At 40.1% G+C, this 21,101-nt stretch overlaps 1 protein-coding gene across 1 annotated transcript in view; it reads right to left on the reverse strand.

Moving 5' to 3' along the window:
- The window catches only part of flvcr1 (FLVCR choline and heme transporter 1), a 213,418-nt gene extending 199,155 nt beyond the window's left edge, over positions 1-14,263 (reverse strand). The window contains exons 1-3 of the mRNA XM_062551016.1: positions 13,670-14,263; positions 13,390-13,534; positions 5,788-5,928 (exon numbers count right to left, since the gene is read on the reverse strand). Of these exons, the coding sequence (XP_062407000.1) occupies positions 5,788-5,928; positions 13,390-13,534; positions 13,670-14,254 (871 nt within the window). The 5' untranslated portion in view covers positions 14,255-14,263. The remainder of the gene's footprint in view (positions 1-5,787; positions 5,929-13,389; positions 13,535-13,669) is intronic.
- Positions 14,264-21,101: the final 6,838 nt, after the last annotated feature.

The following is a 21,101-nucleotide window of genomic DNA, read 5'->3' on the forward strand; positions in this document are numbered from 1 at the left end:
GGACTTGCTAAGAAATGCTTGTTGGTAACACTTTATATTAAGACACACATATTCACCATTAGTTAGCTGCTTACTCACATATGTATTAGTAGCATACTAACCATTTGTTAGTCATTATAAGTCACTAATTAATACCTTATTCTGCAAGACCTTATTCTACCCTTACTAGACTCTTAATTAAAAATTCCCCCTATGTAAACTCCTAATTACCCCTTATTCATAGTTATTAAGTAAGCTGTTGCATATGAATTATGACTTAAATATACATTGCTCAGTTTGGGGCTTGTAAAGTGGTAGTACAACAAGAACAGTTATTCACCCATAATAATACTAATCAAAGATGGTCTATTCAAATTGTACTAGACACAAACCACAAGTGCTAAGAGTGTACAAATAACTAATAATTAAGTCTTTGTAATGCCAAATATGTTCCCTATTCTAAAGTTGGATCTTTGATAACAATTAATTCACAATTAATTTGACACTGTTAACCCCCATATGTATACTACTGTGTCATACTAAAGGAGAACTCTGGTGCGATCCAATCCTTAGCTCTGCTGTTTGAGGTCAGTAGGGAAGAGTAATGTGCTCTCCGTAGGGGAAAGAACAGAAAATTGCATACATTTGATACTGTACAACATACTGTAGACCAAATAGCAAACCTCAAACTAACACTAACTGAATGGGGCATAGGTAAATTAAACTGAAAATGCCTGATGCCTGTTAACTACAGATCTTTGTTGAATCAAAATTTCTCATTCTGAGTCTGTGACCTCAAACAGCAGAGCTATAGATTGATTCACACCGGATGTCTTTTTTACCATGTGACCCTTCATACTTTAAAAAAAAAAATTTTTGAGGTTGAGACTTTTGATAACTCAGGAGCCAAGAAAGCTAGCATACAAATGTGTCCAGGTTTGCCTTTCTCGCTATCTCGTATTCATTATGAAAGAGATATTTTTGTATTTGTGCCAACTTGGCTATCTGCTTGTTGTGCAGCCTACTGTGTGCTGTAATACAGTTAATAAGTGAATAGGAGGCAACTTTAGTAGGGAACATATGGGGGTTAATAAGTGACAAACTAGAAATGTAATTCCATGGATGAAATTACCATTGCATGTAAATGCAAAAAGGTTGCTGTGTAAAACATAGTATTAGTTAAAAAGACAACATACTGTATGACACAGTAAAGAATAGATAGCCTATACATAACAATAACCCAATTACAGTTCCACTGAAATTACTTGGAACCCCACATTTAAAAAGTGATTTATGAAAATGCATTACAATTGTGGATAGTAGCCTATTTTGGAAAATAGCCTAGGCAAACTCTTCATTTATTAGAATAAAAGACTGAAATGAAGTTGCCAACTCTAAACGAGTTGCAAGCGCTGACACTTTGTTTAGTAGCCTATGAAGTTCAACTAGCCTACAGTGGTAGGATAGCTTACATACTGTAGGTAGCCTATACACTTTAATGCAGGTAAAAAGTAGGATAGCCTACATAGGCATAGACCCCATTGGAATACGGAATACAATCTTAAACAACTTCAACGATGATGCAGCAACAGGTATGATATCTAGCAAAATGTAACGTTAGCTTACAGTAGAAAATTTTATGGCTACACAATATAGGATGTTATAGGCTATTTAGGTTCTTCAAAGAGTTTGCAAGTGTATTACTATCCTAGAAATGTACAATAAGCTGTTAACAAAGGTTTTTCATTTGTGAATGATATCGAAAGCTTTCACCCTCTATGGGACTTATTAAGAATATCAATGAAAAAAATTTGATTTTTGAATTGATTTGATTTGAACACCTTTGATTTTAAAGGTATACTATGCAACGTTTTTCAGTTAATCAATTCGTTCCATACTGTTATAAATGATTAAATGAGTCATTACCGGTCGAACTGTGTCTTTTTTGGCCGCTCTAGTGGTCTGTAGCGGTAAAACCACACTTGCAACTTCAGGAGACACCGGGCACGCACCCATGCTCTACTCCAGGAAGTGTCATGTAAAGTCTCATGAAAAGGTACGGCAGACTGACGGATTGAGTAGTTTTGTCAAATATACACGCTAAAGCTGTAGAGGAAGCTCTGCAGAGAAATATGCAAGCATAAAACGAGCGAAAATGAAAAGTGAAAGCGAAACCGGCGATGAAATCGCCAATCCTGCATAGTTTACCTTTAAGTCTATTTAGGCCTAAAATAAATTCCCCGGGCTCACTTTCAGAAATTGACCTTTGACCTTTATTTTGGGGTACCGTCATTTATGAATGACTATGTCCCGTTTAGGTATATAATTTTTCACGATTTGTCAATGTAAAAACCCATTTATTAACGATAAATGGATTAATTATTCATGGACATATTTAATTGGAAATCACTTGATTAATATAATTTCAGGATCTTTCTGACTAAACAAAAATACAAAAAAAATTGTCTGTGCACGATGAATTTTGAGTATATACCATGTTGATTCAAGTCATAAAACGTCTCTTCACTGTGTGTTAGATGGGTCCCTTGTTGCTTTTCATATCGCTGGTGAAACTCAACCAGACATTTATTTTGTGGTGAAGCCCAGCCAGGTGAACATCACACTTACTGCACTTCACTCATATTTGGTCAGGGCAGTTGTCATTTTGCGTCAGCCTTGGTTTTCAGTGCACTAAGGCCAGTGGGCAGTGCTATCCTTCCTGATCTATATGGGAGTGACTCCCTCTCCCCTTTTTGATGCCAATGAAAGGCTCCATTCCATTCTCTATACAGTTCAGAGGAACACATTTACATCATTCTGCACAGAGTAGGGATGTAACGGTATGAAAATCTAACCCCACGGTTATTGTGACCAACATTATCACGGTTTTCGGTGTTATCGCGGTATTTTAGAAAATGTGTGTAGGGCCTACAATATGTTAAGAAAGCACAGATAGGTGTACACAAGCTGAAATAGTTTAAAGAAAAATGTGACAGTGTTTATTACATTAAAAAATATAGGCAAACCCTTACTGCCTTCATCAGGATACCGATCATTCACAGCAGTGGCAATCCTAGTCTCTGCTCAACCCTCCACACACAGAGAAAATGGCTTGTCTTGTTTCTCCGCTCTAGAATCTTTGGTATCAACCGCGATAATAATGATATTCGAAATGAACGTGATAATTGTTATCGTCAACCTTTTTATCATGGTTTACCGTCACACCGGTAATCGTTACATCCCTAGCACAGAGTAAAGGTTTGTCTACAGTACAATGTGTATAAGAGACACGCAGGAGAACACCTGCCTAAGTAATAGGCTAGCAAATGCAACCTTCCCTTTATACGGTGGATAGACCATCTTCCAGATAGGGACTAGGTAATGGCCATGGATCCCTGATCCCTGATCCCTGATCAGCGACAACCAAAAGCCTATCCCTGCTTGAAAATTCTCCTCACTACCTTACTTTTCACTCTCATCCTACCCATCCTCACTACCATCGTTCTCACTTTTGGTCATACCTGATGCTGTGTTCCACTCTTACAACTACATTGTCCTCATTGCTTATTTCATTGTCCTTACTGCCCACAGGAATTGGCATAGCTGTTCTTTTCAATTTGACATAAATCTTGGAAACACCCAAATAAACATGTAAATAGTCTGATGCTGCATCACAACAATAGAAAACTAGACTGAGTCATTATGGAAATTTCTATCCCTTAATAGGACTTTGTCAGTTATACATGACATGAACGTGTTAAAGGTTTTAAAGAAAGATTTTTAGATATATTCATGTGAAATGATTAAAATAGTTAAAAAAACAGTTTAGCCTTACTAGTTGTATTTTTTGTAGGGTGATTTTTAAATGTTTTATAGTTTAAAAGTAGACTTGCCATCATGCCACTCGTGGGTGTGACTCAACGTGTGGTATTGTCTCCTTTACTTCCTTGTAGCAACAAATTATGCAATAATATTGAATAATCTTTCATTTTATTGGTTGAAGGAGAAGTCATGCAAAGTATTTTTGGGATTATTTGATTGGTTAAGGATTTATATTATTCTGTCAAGCAGTTTTCCTTAGTGTCATTTATAAATGACGAAATCCCACAGAGTGTTAAATGATTGCCTGGCTGTCTTAGTCAACGTGCCTAGCTAAATGGTACAACTGGCATGTCAGGTTGGACTTCACTTAGAATGCTGAGTTAAGACGGGTACCCTGTTGGCTGCAACCGGCCCGACGCTAAACGTTAGCCAGGAGCAAAGCAAACGTTGTTGTCGACTAAATACAGTGCTTACTAAGCACTTATAAGCACTGCTTAGGCTACGTTAACGTTAAGTTTGACTGTCTTTAGCTATTGATAACGTTACCTAGAGCTAACCGGTTACGGTGACGACAAGCAAATCAAGTAAGGTGTAGACAGGAGACAAGACGATAACATCCAAGTTTACCAGCTGTGGCATGGTAGAATGTGTTCACAGCTGTTGTAGTTTAATGAGCACTACGTAACAATCCATCTCTGCCGCCAAAGCGTCTCAACGTTAACTCTATGGGATTTTTGAACTCTTTTATCGTAAATATCTCAAAAAGTATAAAGTTCACAAATGTGAAAAATATAGAACAAATCTCCGTTTCAAGACCTTTGTAGGAGTGCTTGAGTGACGTCAAACGGTTCAGTGGTTCTAGAGCCTTTGATCGTTGATTTTGGTCGGAAGAAGAATAACTATATTAAGAAGAACTGTCAGTATCCCTGCATCTTCATGGACACCTGTTGGACATTTTGTGTTTGTGTCCATGTGCTTCTGTTTGTTTTGGGGTGGTGACTCCGCCCCCACCTGTCATGCTTCACTCCCTGTTGCCACTGTCGGCCATTTTGTAATCACCTGCGCATTGTTTGCTCATCATTAAGCCTGTCTGTTTTGTGTTAAGTCCTAATGATTAGGCCTACTTATTCTGTGCTCTGTCAACCCCAGGTTGTCAGATTGTTCTTTTAAGTTCGTGTGCGACTCTGCCTGTCTGGATTTACTGACTCTGCCTGTTTGGATTTACTCTGACTCTGCCTGTTTGGATTTACTCTGACTCTGCCTGTTTGGATTTACTCTGCCTTCTGGATTTTTCCTTGGACTGCGCTCTGGTTTGTCATCTTTTTCTTGCTCCGTTTTTGTGGCCCAGGGCCTGCAATTTTGTTCAGTTTTTCACCGTTTGACGGGACGCTCTCTGTTGGACTATTTTGTGATTTTCTCTGAGTTAAAAACCCTTGAACTTATTTCTGCATCTGGGTCCTAACTTCTTACAATACCTGACAAGAACAGTGATAACAGTGCATTGCATTTGCATGCAATGTAATTAATTGTGAATTAAATGTGAACAATGACCCAACTTTAGAAGAGGGAACATAGTTGGCATTACAAAGACTTAATTATTAGTTATTTGTACACTATTAGCACTGGTGGTTTAGTGTCTAATTCCATTTAAATATTAGTATTATTTAAGTATTATTAGGGGTGAATAACTGTTCTTGTGGTACTACCACATTACAAGCCCCATATTGAGTCATTTAGGTCATAATTCATATGCAACAATTTATTTAATAACTATGAATAAGGGGTAATTGGGAGCTTACATAGGGGAAATTCTTAATTAAGGGTAGAATAAGGTATTGCAGAATAAGGTATTAATTAGTGACTTATAATGACTAACAAATGGCTAATATGCTACTAATAGGCCTATACATGTTAGTAAGCAGCTAATTAATGGTGAATATGTGTGTCTTAATATAAAGTGTTACCTTAATGGAAAAAAAAACTTACCATAGCTGATAATCAGTAGAATGAAAGACTTGTTTTTGAAAAGATTGATAATAGACATCTTGTAGGTGTGGTTGGTTGGCAAGCTTTTCAGCAGAACAGCTTGCGCACGACTTGGAGGTAAGGAAGGTCTGTCCTTTATCACTGTAAATATACAGCAAGAATTGTGTTAGTCATTCCACTCCATGTTGTCCAAATGACATATTAGACATACCCCTAGCAGCCCCCTTTGAGGCTTAGTGAACAACAGTTCATCTAACAGTCTAACAGAATGGTGTTGCCATGGAATGTAGAAGGTAGCAAGCACTTATGTCAAGTTTCATGGCAATTGGTCAAAGATTGTAAATCGAAAGGGCAATAAGCAACTTTTGTGAGCAATGGTCTCAAGAGTATCAGGGGCAGATGAACTGACGCTTTTGCACCCACTTCAGGCGTATTTGTTTCGCAACGTGCTGTAGGATTCTTTAGTGGTTTGCATTGTGTTTCAGTTTCAATGTTCTAATGTCTGAATTGAAGTTGGTCAATAAAGCTTGACGGCTGGATCAGGATCGGCGATTGAATGATGATTTATTGTAGTTGGTACAATAAGTGAATAACAGACACAGTCTAAGTCTCGCTCAGTAAAACTGACAGAGTCCTCGTAGTGTGATTGCTATCAAGCGTGGCACATAGTATCTTGCGCGTGATGCTATGCGGTTGGCTTCTCGATCCGTCTCAGTGAGAAATACAATAAGTGAAAGCTATTATACTAACATCCTAACATGAATCATACATGTACACGTGGAAATAGAATGGAAAAACCCAGCTCTGACCCAGATACAATGGCTCCAGCCCTCGGCCCATGTTATCTGAATGTTCTGAGCTACAAGGCCTTCTCTGACGTAAACATGCCTAACTTGTGCAGCTAATATCAGAGCTTAGAGAATCCCATTCTATGATGAACACATCAGAATACAGTCAGAATACCCCAGAATTCAACAGTCCCCCCTCTTGATCAATCAAAAAACACAGATTTTTGTACAGATCACACAATAATAAAAGGAGTCTGATGTGTTCCAATAAAAACAAAAAAACAGATAAACAAACAAACACAGCATTACTTCTCAAGCATTCTGATGAAAAGAAAAAGAATGCAGGCACCTTGAAAGGAAAACATAAAAAGCTGATTCTGTTACTGATAATTATCTCATATTTTAAAAAACAAAAGAAAGAAAATAAGAAGGAATTGAAGAGTTGTGTATGAGTGTAGGCAGTGATTGTGTTCAAGTTTGTGATGATGGAGTGGATGAGATGAAGATGGAGTTGTGTATGAGTGAGTGGATTGGTGTATGAGGTGGAATTATGTATGTGCTGAGTGGAGTGATGTATGAGTATCAGTGAGTGCTTTGGGGAGAAGTCCAGGAAAATCGGCAGGCAACAGTTCAGTTCAAAGGCAAAGTCTCTGTCCTGGGTGATGACTGTGGCTTCCAGTAATCTCATGGGCACATGTGGGAAGGAAATGAGAGCAGTATCAGGCGGGAAATAGTCATAGTGTAGTGAGATAACCATATGATTTTAACTAAATAGCCTCCAATTTAAGACTAACGCCATCAATTATCTCTGATCAGTTGTAATATCTATCGTTCAACTCATAATTAATCATATGAATAAACAATAATTTTTAAAAATCAGCAATAATCACTCATAATGATAATAATAAAAAGGTTATAGACTTGTCCAAGCCTATTGCTTCTCTAAACATGAGTTTGTGTCAAGAAGAGTCAACTGTCACAACGCTCTGGGCAGGCTCGGTTTTACAGAAGATCCTATGCTAAGATGCCTATCTTTCCAGGTTTTGATCTTCCCTCCCGTGAAAATAAAAAACACCAACAAAGTAAAGTCTTTCGGGGAATCTTCCTCCCTAGTCTCGCCTCACCTTAAAAAGAAGATCGGCGGAAATCAGATAGAATTCGTACCCTGCCCGGGCGTGTCATGTTATAGGATGATCAACTAATTTGCAGTGTCTAAGTTGCAATGTCTTTCACAAGAACTTTGGCAGTGTGTAGTGCAGTTCTGGACCGTGCTGGGAATGCCTCAATCCATCTGGAGAACTTGCACAGGACAATCAGAACATCTCGGTAGCCTTTGCACTTGGGAAGCGTGATGTAATCTCTCTGAAGAACTCTGAAAGGTCCTGGTGGAGCCGGTGTCTTCAGCCTTGGCAGCTTAACCTTCCTGTCATGGTTGTTCTGACGACAGGTGACACACCGTCCAACGATGTCTTTGGCCACTGCTGTAAACTTTGGAGACCACCAGACCTGAATCTGTTCTTCATCTTCTCCACTCCCACGTGTCCAAGTGAATGAATTTGCGCTGCCAGATATGGCAGAAGACTTTCTGGAGCCACTGTTCGTGATCCAAACCTCCACAGATTGTCATCATGGAGCTTCGCCGCATTTTCAATCCAAGTCCACTTTCCTTCTCGGCTTGCACTGTTCTGCATGTCCACGATGTTGACCAAACATTCCTGTTTTCCTTCCTCAGAGTTTCCCTTGACCTCCTTTGGTGTTTGCTTGACCTTCTTTGTCACTCTTCTCATGCTTTTCTCATCGTCATTTTCAAAAAATGTCCTGTTACCGTTAGATCCGTCCATGTTTCCATTTCCATGTCCATTATCGTTGTCGTTGTCATCGTCGTTGTCATTGTCGTTGTCATCCTCATCCGAGCCATCATCTCTCCTCCAATCGCTTGACTCGTCTTGGCGGCCTCTGTATTGATGCTTTGGTTTTCCCCAGCAATCCTTCTTCTAGTGTCCTGCTTTCCCACAGTTGTAGCACCTTGCTTTCTTCCCTCCTGTCTCTCTGCCATCTCTCTTGTAGGCATTCAGGTTTCTTATCTTCACCCCTGTGTCGCGGGCTACTCTGATAGCACAGGTGACAACTTGATGGAAATCGACGATGGAATTCTCCCAGTTGTGGAAAATGAGCCTGACTCCCCTCTGAATCTCAGGCAGCAAGCCCTGGAGATATTGACTCTTCAGGGGCCTCTCAGTGGCTGCTGAAATGGTGTCGGAGTCGTGATTCATTCCACCATATTGCAGGTAAGCATCAACAAAACGGTTCCCATAGGCGTTCACAGACGCCCCTTCTTGTTGTAGAATGGCAGTAACTCTGGACCAGTCGACCGTTGATCTGGCTTGTTGTCGTAGCCACTGGCACATTTCTTCCCAACCGGCCTCCAGGTCCAGCTGTGTAGGCCAGAACTCTGTCATCCTTGCCTTTATGGACCTTGTCATGTTAGGTGTGATGGCAGAGTTAGGTGTGGATGAGCTTGACTGGCCTGCACAGAGTCCTGACCTCAACCCAATAGAACACCTTTGGGATGAATTAGAGTGGATCCTGAGAACCAGTCGCCTCATCCAACATCAGTATGTGACCTCACAAATGCGCTTCTGAAAGAATGGTCAAATATTCTCATAAACACACTCCTAAACCTTATGGAAAGTCTTCCTAGAAGAGTTGAAGCTGTTATAGCTGAAAAGGGTGGACTGACGTCATCATAAACCCTATGGATTAAGGATGGGATGTGACCAAAGTATACATGTGTCAAGGGAGATGAGCGAATACTTTTGCCAATATAGTGTATGTGTAGTGTCTTGTCAGACAGATTTTTATTTAGAAACAAACTCAAGATAATTTGTAAGAAAGCATTGTAAAAAGTCCCATTTTTGTTCTCAAGTGGTCTTCAGTTATGGTGGTGTTTATTCCAGAGGCCTTATGAACTGTCATGTGAATTTGCTTATGTAACTGAATGGATCTATTGCATTTGTCAGTAAGAGTATGTTTTTGGGCATTTGTTTTCACAGAGGAATTGTGGGCATAAACCCTGAAGGCTCAAAGATTACCAAGAAAGGGAGAGGGATGAATCCCCATGTCTGCACCCTGATGCGCAAAATTATGGACTTCCAGTGGTTCTCAATATGATCCAGCTCTTGTAAATGTTTTGCAGAAATGCAAAAGTGTTCACATTATACATTATACACTTATACACTTAACATAGTATGTTCACGAAAGTATTAAAATGTGTCGATTAGACAGCAGTTTATTTAAAAAAAAAAAATGTTTAGTAGTAGTAAAGTATTTTGTTGATCTGACTAAATCTAGTTCAGAATAGCAATTTGTTTCAGAAAAACTAAGACTCTCCTTCTGCACCCTGATGTGCAGAATTATGGCCTTTCCGTGGTTCTCAATATACTCCAGTTCTTCTAAATGTTTTGCAGAAATGCAAAAGTGTTTACATAATACACTTCTAAATGTTTTGCAGAAATGCAAAAGTGTTTACATTATACACTTACGAACCAACATACAGTACGTTCACGAGTATCATTAAAAGGTGTCGATTAGACAGTTTGATGTTTTTTTTTTTTTCTAGTAGGATAGTTGAGTATTTTGTTGATCTGACAATCTAGTTCAGAACAAACAATCTGGTTCAGAAAAACCAAGAGTCTTTTGTAATTTGTGTAAAACACATTGCTTAATAAATAAGTAAAGACTATTTTGGATTGTTTCCTCATTTTTTGTATTACAATATTACAGTAATTTTACTGCTAGTCAGAGACAGGGCTTTGACCTAAGGTGTGGCTTCGGGACTCTATAGCGCCACCTAGCAGCGAGTTGTCCGTCATGGTGGACACAAACATTCACGAAAATGAACCAAATTTGGTGGGCTTGTGTGTTATTGCTATTGCTAGTCAGAGACAGAGCTCTGGCCTAGGGTGTGGCTTAGGGACTCTATAGCGCCACCTAGCAGAGTGTGTGTTGTTGTTGACGCATACATTCATGAAAATGAACCAAATTTGGTGGTTTTGTGTGTTATTGCTGCCGCTACTGAAAGATAGAGCTCTGGCCTAGGGTGTGGCTTAAGGACTCTACAGCGCCACCTAGTGTGTTGTCTGTTGTGGTTGACACATACATTCACGAAAATTAACCAAATTTAGTGGACCTGTGTGTTGCTCATGCACATGCACACCAACCCACACATGTTGCTTTGTTAGATTCCGAAATTTCACGGGTCCGCACCGCAGGTGCTCGGGCCCGCCATCGCCGCTTGCGGCTATATTTTCTACATTGTATTGCATTTTGTAATTGGAAATATTAAGATCTAGTAAATCAGTATAACACAGACATCTGTAGACATGAAGTTACAGCTTCAGCCATTTGCAGCTATGAATTTAGAATATAAATTTTGGTGGCTGCAGCAGCCATTTAGGTTTTGGCTGAGCCGGCTAGCCAGCCAATAACTTAATCAGCCAGCCGTTATTCTCAAAACAAATGGCTTCGGGGTCTTGTTTCACCCCCACACACAAAAGTTGGTTGTATATGGACCTCCCTAAGAAGAACGTAGGGGAGTGGGGGCGCTGTTGTATAGCGCCACCTAGTGAAAATCAATGGTGTACAATATCACATCCAACAAGAATGTGCAAGTGTTTCCAATGTGTTACAAGTGTTACAAAAACAAATAGCACACACATAAGATGCATGCTTTTGACAAATGCACTATGTGTGAGTCAGGCTTGTGCAAAATTCAGAATTGAATTGAGAATGACTCCTAAATTCCAATTAAATTCTTGAGTTTGAATTGAATTTGAATTGAGGTCAAAAACAGGATGCAGAATTACAATTCGAATTTGAATTAAGGGAAGTAGAATTGAAATTCAATGAAATTCAAATCAATTCATATACATAATATAAGCGTACGCTGCAAATTATTTGATTCTTATCAAGATAAAATAATAGATTAGAAGTGTTAGATCATTTATATTGTTTGAAGCGTGAATTTCTTATTTTACGTAAGTGTTCAACTTTACACCATCTTAAATCAAGCACATCTTTTTTTGTCTCAAATAGGCATGAAATCTTAAAATGAGGTAAATACTGTTAAAATGAGATCTTTTACATCTCTCCCTCAAATTCTCATCAAAATAAAGCTTTTTTTAAGATTAAGTGACAAGAAAATTTTACTTAATTTAAGATGACATTTAAGATTTAAGATATCTTAAAACAGCAGTTTATGCTTATAACAACTTATGTAACAACTTTAAATATACGTAATTATACTTGTCACAAGCTGTGGTACTGTGGCGCAACAGGTTACAGCGTTAGTACCTTGTGCTCGTCCAATTACCCACGGGGACCCGGTTCGAATCTCACCTGCGGTCATATCCGAATCCCTCCCCAACTCTTTCACTCACCTACCCGCTTCCTGTCTATCTTCATTGTCCTATCTGAATAAAGGCAAAAAGTCCAGAAAATATTCTTCCGAAAAAAAAGGAATATAATCTGAGGCTGTTTTTTAAGTAACCTCATTTTACAACCAGCATTTTATGCTTATATTAAGTATATTTTACTTATTTTGGGGATGTAAAAATTATATTTATAAGTAATCTTAAAAACAGCAATTTCAGCTAATGTTAAGTTTCCAAATACCTCTGTAGACATGCTTATTGCTAGATTTTTTTTTATTTATCTTAATTCACAAAATCTTGTCAAGTGAAATTATCTTGCTGCATGGACAAAAAAATTCACTTGTTTTGAGTACCTTTTACCTCAGATTTAGTGTTTTTATCTTGTTTTTAGACACCCTTTTTTGCAGTGTTTAACAATTAAGTTTCACAAAATGTGAGATATGATCTCAACAAACACACAATTTATAATTGAAAACAGTAATCAATTGCATTTCCAATGTAATTTTCCCTGAACTGAATGTATGTGAGATTCAACACATTCTTCCTGTTATGTGACATGTGAATTTGTTTTGAATTGCCATGAATTGAATTCCACTTCCTGTCATTCCAATTCCAATTCAAATTCAACTTCCTGTGGGGTGGGGCCAATTCAATTCAAATTCCAACTCATGAATTGAATGGAGGCAAATTCTAAAATTCGGAATTGTGCACAAGCCTGGTGTGAGTACATTGTTGGAATCAGACATGGCATAGGTCGCAGACTGCAGGTGCTCAGGCCTGTCAGTTTTACTTGCAGCTAGATTTGTCTTTGTTTCTGATGTCCACTCCAAGGTTTAGGTTATGGCAAACCATACATGAAATTATCTTATGTAATGCTATCATGCAGTTAACAAGCACATTTTACCAGGTGGTGCTATATACTAGCTAGGTCACGCCCACCTTTCTCCTTTCAGGAAGATACAAGTCTGGAACACCATACTTCAGTTTCCCTTGGACAAAAAAAATTGTCAGGCCAATCAGCAACAAGAGGGGATTCATTGAAAATGACTGTAGAAGCAATGCCTGCAAGACTGCAAAGCCAAGGTAAGGCTCACATTGTTTCCTGACTGCCAAGTCTGTTTAGTTTGTAAAGTGTAGGTTATTTCAAAGATTGCAATGTCAATAGGCCTACTATGTCTACAAATGTTGCTGATGCCTCCGAACAATGTCTTTATCCTTCTACAGACATTTATTGAATGTGTAAAACCACTACAATACATTTTTAGATGGTTTCATTTTTGACCCTTTTGAACCAAAGCGCACGTCCTGGTGGTGAAATTGCATACCCACAAATCAAAGGTCATAGCTGAACAACATGTATTAAGGATGAAATCCCAACTTACCAACAACAGCTGTTAAAAACAAAACTGTGGAGACCACAGCAGTCCCATAAAACATCAAACTGATGTTGTATCCCATCAAGTCCTTGTCCTCTACTGCGTTGGGTACAAGAACAGGAGGCAAAAGGAAGCCAATAGCTGTACCAAGCTACAAAAAAAAAAAAAAAAAAAGTATAACATATGTTTAACACATGATTAATGTTACATATCAAATTAGACTTCATGCAACTATTGCTTAGGCCTATAGCTTAAGCAATATCGTCATCTGGGCGTACTAGCCTACCTGGTTTCCCAGCACAGCAGTAGCGCAGGCAGTTGAGACTTCCTTTGGCCCGAACCACAATGACGCAATCCTTGATGGCAATCCTAGAATAAATACCTGAGCTATGGAACACACTACCTGCCCTAGCATTGTGACAGCAAACAAATCTGGTCTAATACTACAGCATTTCAACCACGCCCCGAGACAGTTCAGACCTGCGCCCGTTAGAGCAGCAATCCTCAATCCCTTTCTATCCATGATCCATGTAGCAGGGAAAATCAGAGGCACGTAAACCAACATATACACAATTGATAGCCAATCGATTTTGTCACTGGTTACATTATAGTAAAAACTGAAAATGTTACTTATAATACTATACTGGATCCACTGAAACGCGTTAACAAGGGAACAGAGGCTGAACACAGCTAAAACAACAAATCTTCTGTTATATAGCTTAGTTTCTAGAGGAATGTCATTGAAACGCACGGACCGTTCTTCCTCAAGAGGTAAAAGTATGCCGCCTTGATTCAATTGTATTTGTACAGATAATTCGGGTGGATCTTTCATCTTGCGACACCTATTTAGATCCTTCGCAGCTGTAGACATCTCGGAAACTATCACTGTGTCATCATCATTCCCACAGCGCATGTGGTGCACCTCGCCTGCTATGTATATGGGGCGCCGAATGTAAAGTGTTGCTAGCATTGTTTTTTCCTGCATAGTTTTTTGCATTAGTGAGCTATAGCCTAACGCAAAATATGTTTTTTTTTTTCATTCATTTTCAGACACATTTAGCCTATGAAATCTGTGAATATATTAAGTAGGCTAACGAAATAATTGAAAAATATTAAATAATACCTTGTTAAGGCTAGGCCTTGGCCTACTTCCCCGGCGTTTCATAAATGCAACAATTTCAAGCAAAATGTTTAACATTTGGTAAAATATGAATGTTAATTGTAATTATCGTAATTGCCCTAGGCCACTATGAATAGCCTAGATTTTGCCAAATGTTTTGAGATCTGAGATTAGCCTAATGGGGCATCCGGTGCGTCCACAGAGATGCCAAGCATTTCTATTCTATCGTTCAGTTATGTTTGAGTATTGCAATCAACTACTTGGGAAAAGATCAGTCGTAATGCATTTGATAAACACTTGATGCAGGTTTTTAACCACCACAGACAACAGTTCTCCGTCGTTGACGCAAACCCGTCTATTGGGTCCCGTAGAGGCCATTGTAGATCCCCAAAATAGACCTATGCATCTCTTCAGGCGCATATGTGGTTGGCCTACTGGAATAAAAAACAATAAACTAGCTACGGCTTTTATTTTGAAACTGGTCATCTTCGCGGTTCTCATGTCATTCACGTCATGTGTGAGCGCAGAGAGCGTGTCTGGAATGTCAGGTGGAGTGATGCGATGAGAGCCCGACAAGGAGAGGGATTTCACAGGTTCAACCAATTCTGTTAGAAAAAGACATTGGGATTAGCAACGTAGAGGCATAGGCTATTTTCTACTTGTTAACGTTAGTGGTAGGCATTAAAATGTTAGCGATAGCCTATTAGACATAGGCCTATAGATATAATAACGAGTTAATTTGATGAAGAAGGCTACGTGCAGATTGAAGCATTTAGATCAGCGAAAGCTGAAGGCTATAGGCCTAGTCTAGACGCGTTCTCTGGCAATGTAGGATATGCTAAATAACTGAACAGTTGATTGCCTACAGCTTAACTGTTAACAGTGGCTCAATCTCATTTCAAATAAATGTTAGGCCTACAATGTAAAAACGTGTAAACATTTTTTCATTGTAAAAAAAAGTGGCCCAGAAGATAGGCCTACACAGTGACCCAGAATAACCCACTTTGGCCTAGCCTATAGAACACATCAGATTATTTTCTTTGGTTTTGATCCCTGCAGACAAATGTCTATTCAGTGGCAATGTGCTTTGGTGGAAGCATTATGCAAACTCAGAAGTTTGTAGGCCTACAGCTGAAAAAGCAGTGTCAATGTGCACTTGTAAAATTTACTTTTGGATACCCTCTAAAAGTTTGAAAAGAGATAGGCCTAAACAATTGTGTATGTGTACTGATTTTGTTACAGAGGGCAATGAAAGACAAGAAACTATTGCTGTAGCTTTGTCCCTAAATGCAATGACAGTCAATGAGAGACAATCAGCCAATAACATTTATGTAGTGTAAGCATAAATCTCACCAAAATTGCATCCTAGTGTTTTTGTAAATGTACCCGAGACAAACATTTGGTTAAAATCTTAAATACGTCAGAAGTGTACTTTTAAGCTTGTCCTGTTGTTGTTTTTAGCTCAAATGGCATTTTGAATTGGAATAGTATGGGAATGGATCGTGTCAAAACCGCTTAAAAAAAAAAAAAAAAAAAACTAAGAAGGCTCGACACAATATGAAACTTTGATCAAACTATCATCAGTGTCTCTACACATGATCATTGTGAATATTGTTTGTGTTCACATAGTTAACTAAAGGTTTTGGACAACTCAGTCATTGACTGCGTTTACATGCACTTTAGTATCACGGTTATGATCAGGATTTTAAAGTATCCCGGTTTTGTATTTGCACATGTAAACATCATACCCCGATTTCGGCACCCCGGATAAGCCCTTATCCCGGTAACGAGTATCCCGGTTAGGTGGTATACTCCCAGAGAAACCGGGATACAGTTCCATGTATACACCTTATCCCGGTTTCTCAGGTAAAACACGTATTGCATTAGAAACCGGGATACGGAGTGCTAATAGAACTTTATTGTTGGTAACATGAATACTGTTATTCATCATGTAAACAGGGATATGAATAACGGGGTTTCTCTGTGTTAATGTAAACACCATATCCTGAATATGACCAAAATCGGGATAAGATTCATAACCGGGATACTAAAGTGCATGTAAACGCAGTCATTGACTGGCAAGATGGAGGCGAGCAGAAAAACCAAGTGAGTTGTGAGGAGTAAAAAACTCCTTTGCAGTGTCTCAGCAGGCTTGGCTGTGCGGTCCCTTATTCACAGTTTCCGAAATATTGACAAAGTAGCACTCACAAATACTGTGCGGGCCCGGGCCCCTTGGCCTCCTTGATGACCTGTATGGCCCTGAACATGTGCTTTCCATTAACTTACTGTCTGCTAAAGATATTTTGACTGGTTGCAGGTTCATACCAACAAACAGCAAGAACCACACTAACACAGAAGCAAAGGATAGGTTTGTGAGATGCAGGGTACAGCATTGTAACAATAGGAGGAGGGAGAACAAAAACAATTGCAAAGAGCAAAGCAAAGCAGTCATTTCTGATTTTTTAGCTATATACTATGATAGAACATATTTTCCTTCATGAAAAGGCAATGGCAGAAAAATATGAAATTAGTTTTGAGATTAATGTGTTTCTATTTTTTTGGTGTATGTTTACTGACTGATTGATATACTGTTTTTGATCGCTTTGTTTGAGAGCAGTGTTTGGTTTTGTAAATCTATTTTGAGGTGAAAGTTTATTTTCGAGCACAATTAAAACTGTTATGGGGAAAAAGTTTGATTTTGCAAGTGGGGTCAGAGGTTTTGTTAATAGTGCTTGAAGATGAGGTTTTGTTTTACTGTAAGAAAATGGAGCAAGGTTTCAGAAATGTTGTTTTTAGCAATTGAGAAAAACTGTATTGATTTTACTGATAGGTAACCCCAGATCTCAAAAGCCCTCGAATATCATCAAAATGTGTGTTGGGCCCTGCTGTCATGGAAGATCTCGCTCAGTGAACAAGTAACCATGTCGAGAGAAACTAGTTCAAATTTGGCAGAGAGAAAGTGAGCATTTACAGGGCACGTTATGTGGTAGCCTATTTAGCATAGGCTACGCTCTGTGCAGAAATTAAATGGCCTGGAACTGGTGTGTAGAAGAAAAACTTTGTCATGGGAACAGATAATGAGATTAATCGCAGTCCTTGTCAAGTGCCAGACATCATTGAGGTATATTCATAAATAAATACATAGAAAAGATTTCTTACTATTGCATACTTAAAATGCTAAAAACACATAGGAGACACACCCATACAGTTAATGCACTTCTGGCTGTTGAATAAAAACTGTTTTGTAGTCGGTTTGTTAATTGTTTTCATGGACCTGTATCTCCTGCCTGACGGCAGTTGTGTGAACAGTAGTGTGTGGCCGTAGTGTGATGAGTCCTGCATGGTGGTTTTGGCCTTTTTGAGGCTGTGGGAGAGGACAGCCAATGCTTTTCTGTGCTGCCTAATGACCCCCTGGAGCTTTTTCCTCAGTGCCACAGTGCATCTTGAAAACCACACACAGAGAAAGTATGACATGATGCTCTCAATTGAGCAGCGATAGAAGGACACCAGTGATGCGCGGGCTGATCCAAATCGAGCGGTCACCCGCGGTCACCCGCGGTCACCCGAGGTTATGGGTCACGAAAAAAATATTTTTAATGATATTCGATATGTTTGGTCGGGTCGGTTAAAATAAATATGCCGTTAATTTTTTGTCATTTATATCGTAGGCTACACATAATTGATTTTAGAAGAGAAAGACATAATTTGCAGCATCCCCACTGAAACGCTATTCTATCCCCCACATTTTGTCACGAACATCCACACAAGGGTCTGGACGCGAGGGCAATCCAAACTCGTTCCAGTGATCAAAAAATTATCAACCAATCAGGAGCGCCAAAGCGAGTGTTTGATTCAAATAACAATGGCGGCACGCAGCGAGGAGTCTTGTGCTGACATTGCTTCTGCTATTTCAACCGTTTTGTCGAATCTATCGAATATTCATTCTTTAAAAGATTACAATAGTTTTGAAGACATTTATTGGTGGCAAGGATGTGTTTACTCTTCTTCCGACCGGGTTTGGCAAGAGCTTGAAGAAGCCTAGCACGTCATTCAAGATAACAGGCAAGTGGTTTATCAAATCACATGCGAGGATGTTTTACAAGGACCCGCCTTCATAAATACATCTCTTATCGAGAAGTCCCAGATCCTTGTGTGAAGCAGACAGCGAACTACAGGATCTGGCGAAAGTCAGGTTAATTAAAGCAACAAATGTATGTAAAACAAGAGCATGTTAAACCTTTTACAGTATTTTAAATTATGAAAATGTGAAATGAATTATCTTTTATCTTCTGTAATGGTGAAAAAGCCACATCATGTCACCTACCCTTAAGCAATCAGAAAAAAACTGTAACAGAAGTTATGGTTTTAGGTCCTAAAAAGACTAGGGATATCCTATCCACATCACAGGTTACATATAGTATATCTCTCACTGACCTCATCCACAAGTGTTCAAAATCTAGGAGTTACAATTGATCAAGAACTTCTACTCGATAGTAAAGCAGATCACAAAAACTTCATTTTTCCATTTAAGTAACATTTCAAAGATAAGGAAGTCCTTATCCTTACCAGACGCTGAAAAATTAATCCACACCTTTGTCACTTCCAGGCTAGACTATTGTAATGCGCTATACGCCGGCTGCAATAATACCTGTGTAAAAAGCTTACAGCTTATACAAAACGCAGCTGCTCGCACACTCACTAGGAGCAAAAAATATGAACATATTTCCCCCATCCTAGCATCTCTACATTGGTTACCTGTTAAAAGTCGCATTGACTTAAAAATTCTACTTCTAACATACAAAGCCATAAATGGCAGAGCACCCGAATATATTAAAGATCTTCTAGTCCCATATAATCCACCTAGACCCTTACGATCACAAAATACTGGACTTCTTGTAATTCCAAGAATTTCAAAAACTACAGTAGGAGGCAGAGCTTTTTGTTACCGCGCACCCCTCCTCTAGAATGATCTTCCTCCCTCAATTCGATTAGCAGACACCCTCCCTATTTTTAAGTCTAGACTTAAAACATATCTCTTTAGTGCTTCCTATAGTTAGGTATGGTGCAGTGTGGAACTTCAACCACCTCAGGGTCTTATTGGAACGGACCACCTCTGCTGTGGGCTTGTGTGACTGGTGCCCCAGTCATGCGTCCCATGGTGGCTACTGACCACACCTGAGCTGGTGCTGACTACCCTCCACCATGCCTTAGTTATGCTGCTTTAGCATTGCGCTGTCATGGACTTCTTATGTGGCATGCCGTACAACTCCTCTTCTCCCCTCTCCCTCTGTCTCTCTCAACTCTCCCTCTTTCCTTCTCTCCCTGTCCTGTCCTCTATAGTGTAGCTTGGGGGGGAGGGTCCCGTGTGCTGTCTGTTGCGCATGCGGGCATTTATTCATTCGCTGCGTTTTGGCGCCAGGGTGGTGTGGCTGGGTGCTCTGGGCCGGTGGCGTCGCTCATCCGCGGGGGGCCTTCCGTCGCCGTCTGTAGATGGGGGGGGGGGGGGGGGGGGGTTCGTGTCAGCTCTATTTGGCAATGGTTCTGCGTGGGCGTATATTGCCGGTCTGGCTGGGGCATGCGGTCTGATCGGTTGTGCACGGTTGTGCGTTTTGTGGGATGGGGGGGACGGGGGAGGTGGGAATGCATGGGAGTGGATGGCGGAGGGGAGGGCTATGTTGCGGCATTGTATTTTGGATTGGGCTCGTGGTTCGGGCCTTTTTGGGGTGGTGTTTCTAGAGTGGAAGTCCAATGATTTTAACGGTTTTAATTACATTACATCGCCTCCCTACGCCCCCCTACCCTGTTAACAGGATGACAGGATGACATGTCAAAAGACATGAAGCATTCTGGACTTTTGCTCTGGGGGCACTGTTTCCGGGGGGCCTGGGCGGCGGGTTCGGTCTGGGTGTGATGTTGTGATGTGGTTTTCTTTTTTGTTGTTGCTCTCATTGTGCTTTCTTTCTTTTTTGTCTTCTTCGTCTTGTGGGGCATGTGGCTGTGTATGGGATGATAGGATTGTGTGTCCTGGTCGGGCCGTTGGTGTGTGTTCGTGCGGTGTTGTAGTTGGAGTGGGGCTGGCGCGGGCCCCATTTTCTCTGCTCGCGGATGGTGGTGGGGGGTTATTTGTGGATGGGTGGCGTCGCCTGTGGGCGGATTCTGATTGGTTCGGGGTGCTCGGCCATGCTGCTTGGGCGCGCGGTTCAGATGTGGTGTGTGGGTTCGCCTGGGGGGGGGGGCATTGTGGGTGGGTGGATGTTGCGTGCGTGGTGGGTGGGTGGATGTTTGCATGCGTGGTGGACGATGTGCGGGATTCTCTTTTCGGGTTTAACTGGGTAACCCATTCCGACGCACCTGTCCCCACAAAAGAGGTGTATAAAAGCGTTTTGTAAACCCTCTATAGTATAATCATTTATATCACCATTGATATACTTATTAATACCAACCATCATGACTTACAGTAATACTAACACACTTTATTTCTCTTCCCTTTCCCCTATACCTCACCTGTGAGGTAAACCATTACCAGCCATCAACCATCTCTGTGCCTGTCCCTCATCACACCTGAAGTCACATCCCTCTGACTGCCCTACCATCACCA

Source organism: Sardina pilchardus, chromosome 12 (genome assembly GCF_963854185.1).
Source record: "Sardina pilchardus chromosome 12, fSarPil1.1, whole genome shotgun sequence".
Taxonomy (NCBI): Eukaryota; Metazoa; Chordata; class Actinopteri; order Clupeiformes; family Clupeidae; genus Sardina; species Sardina pilchardus.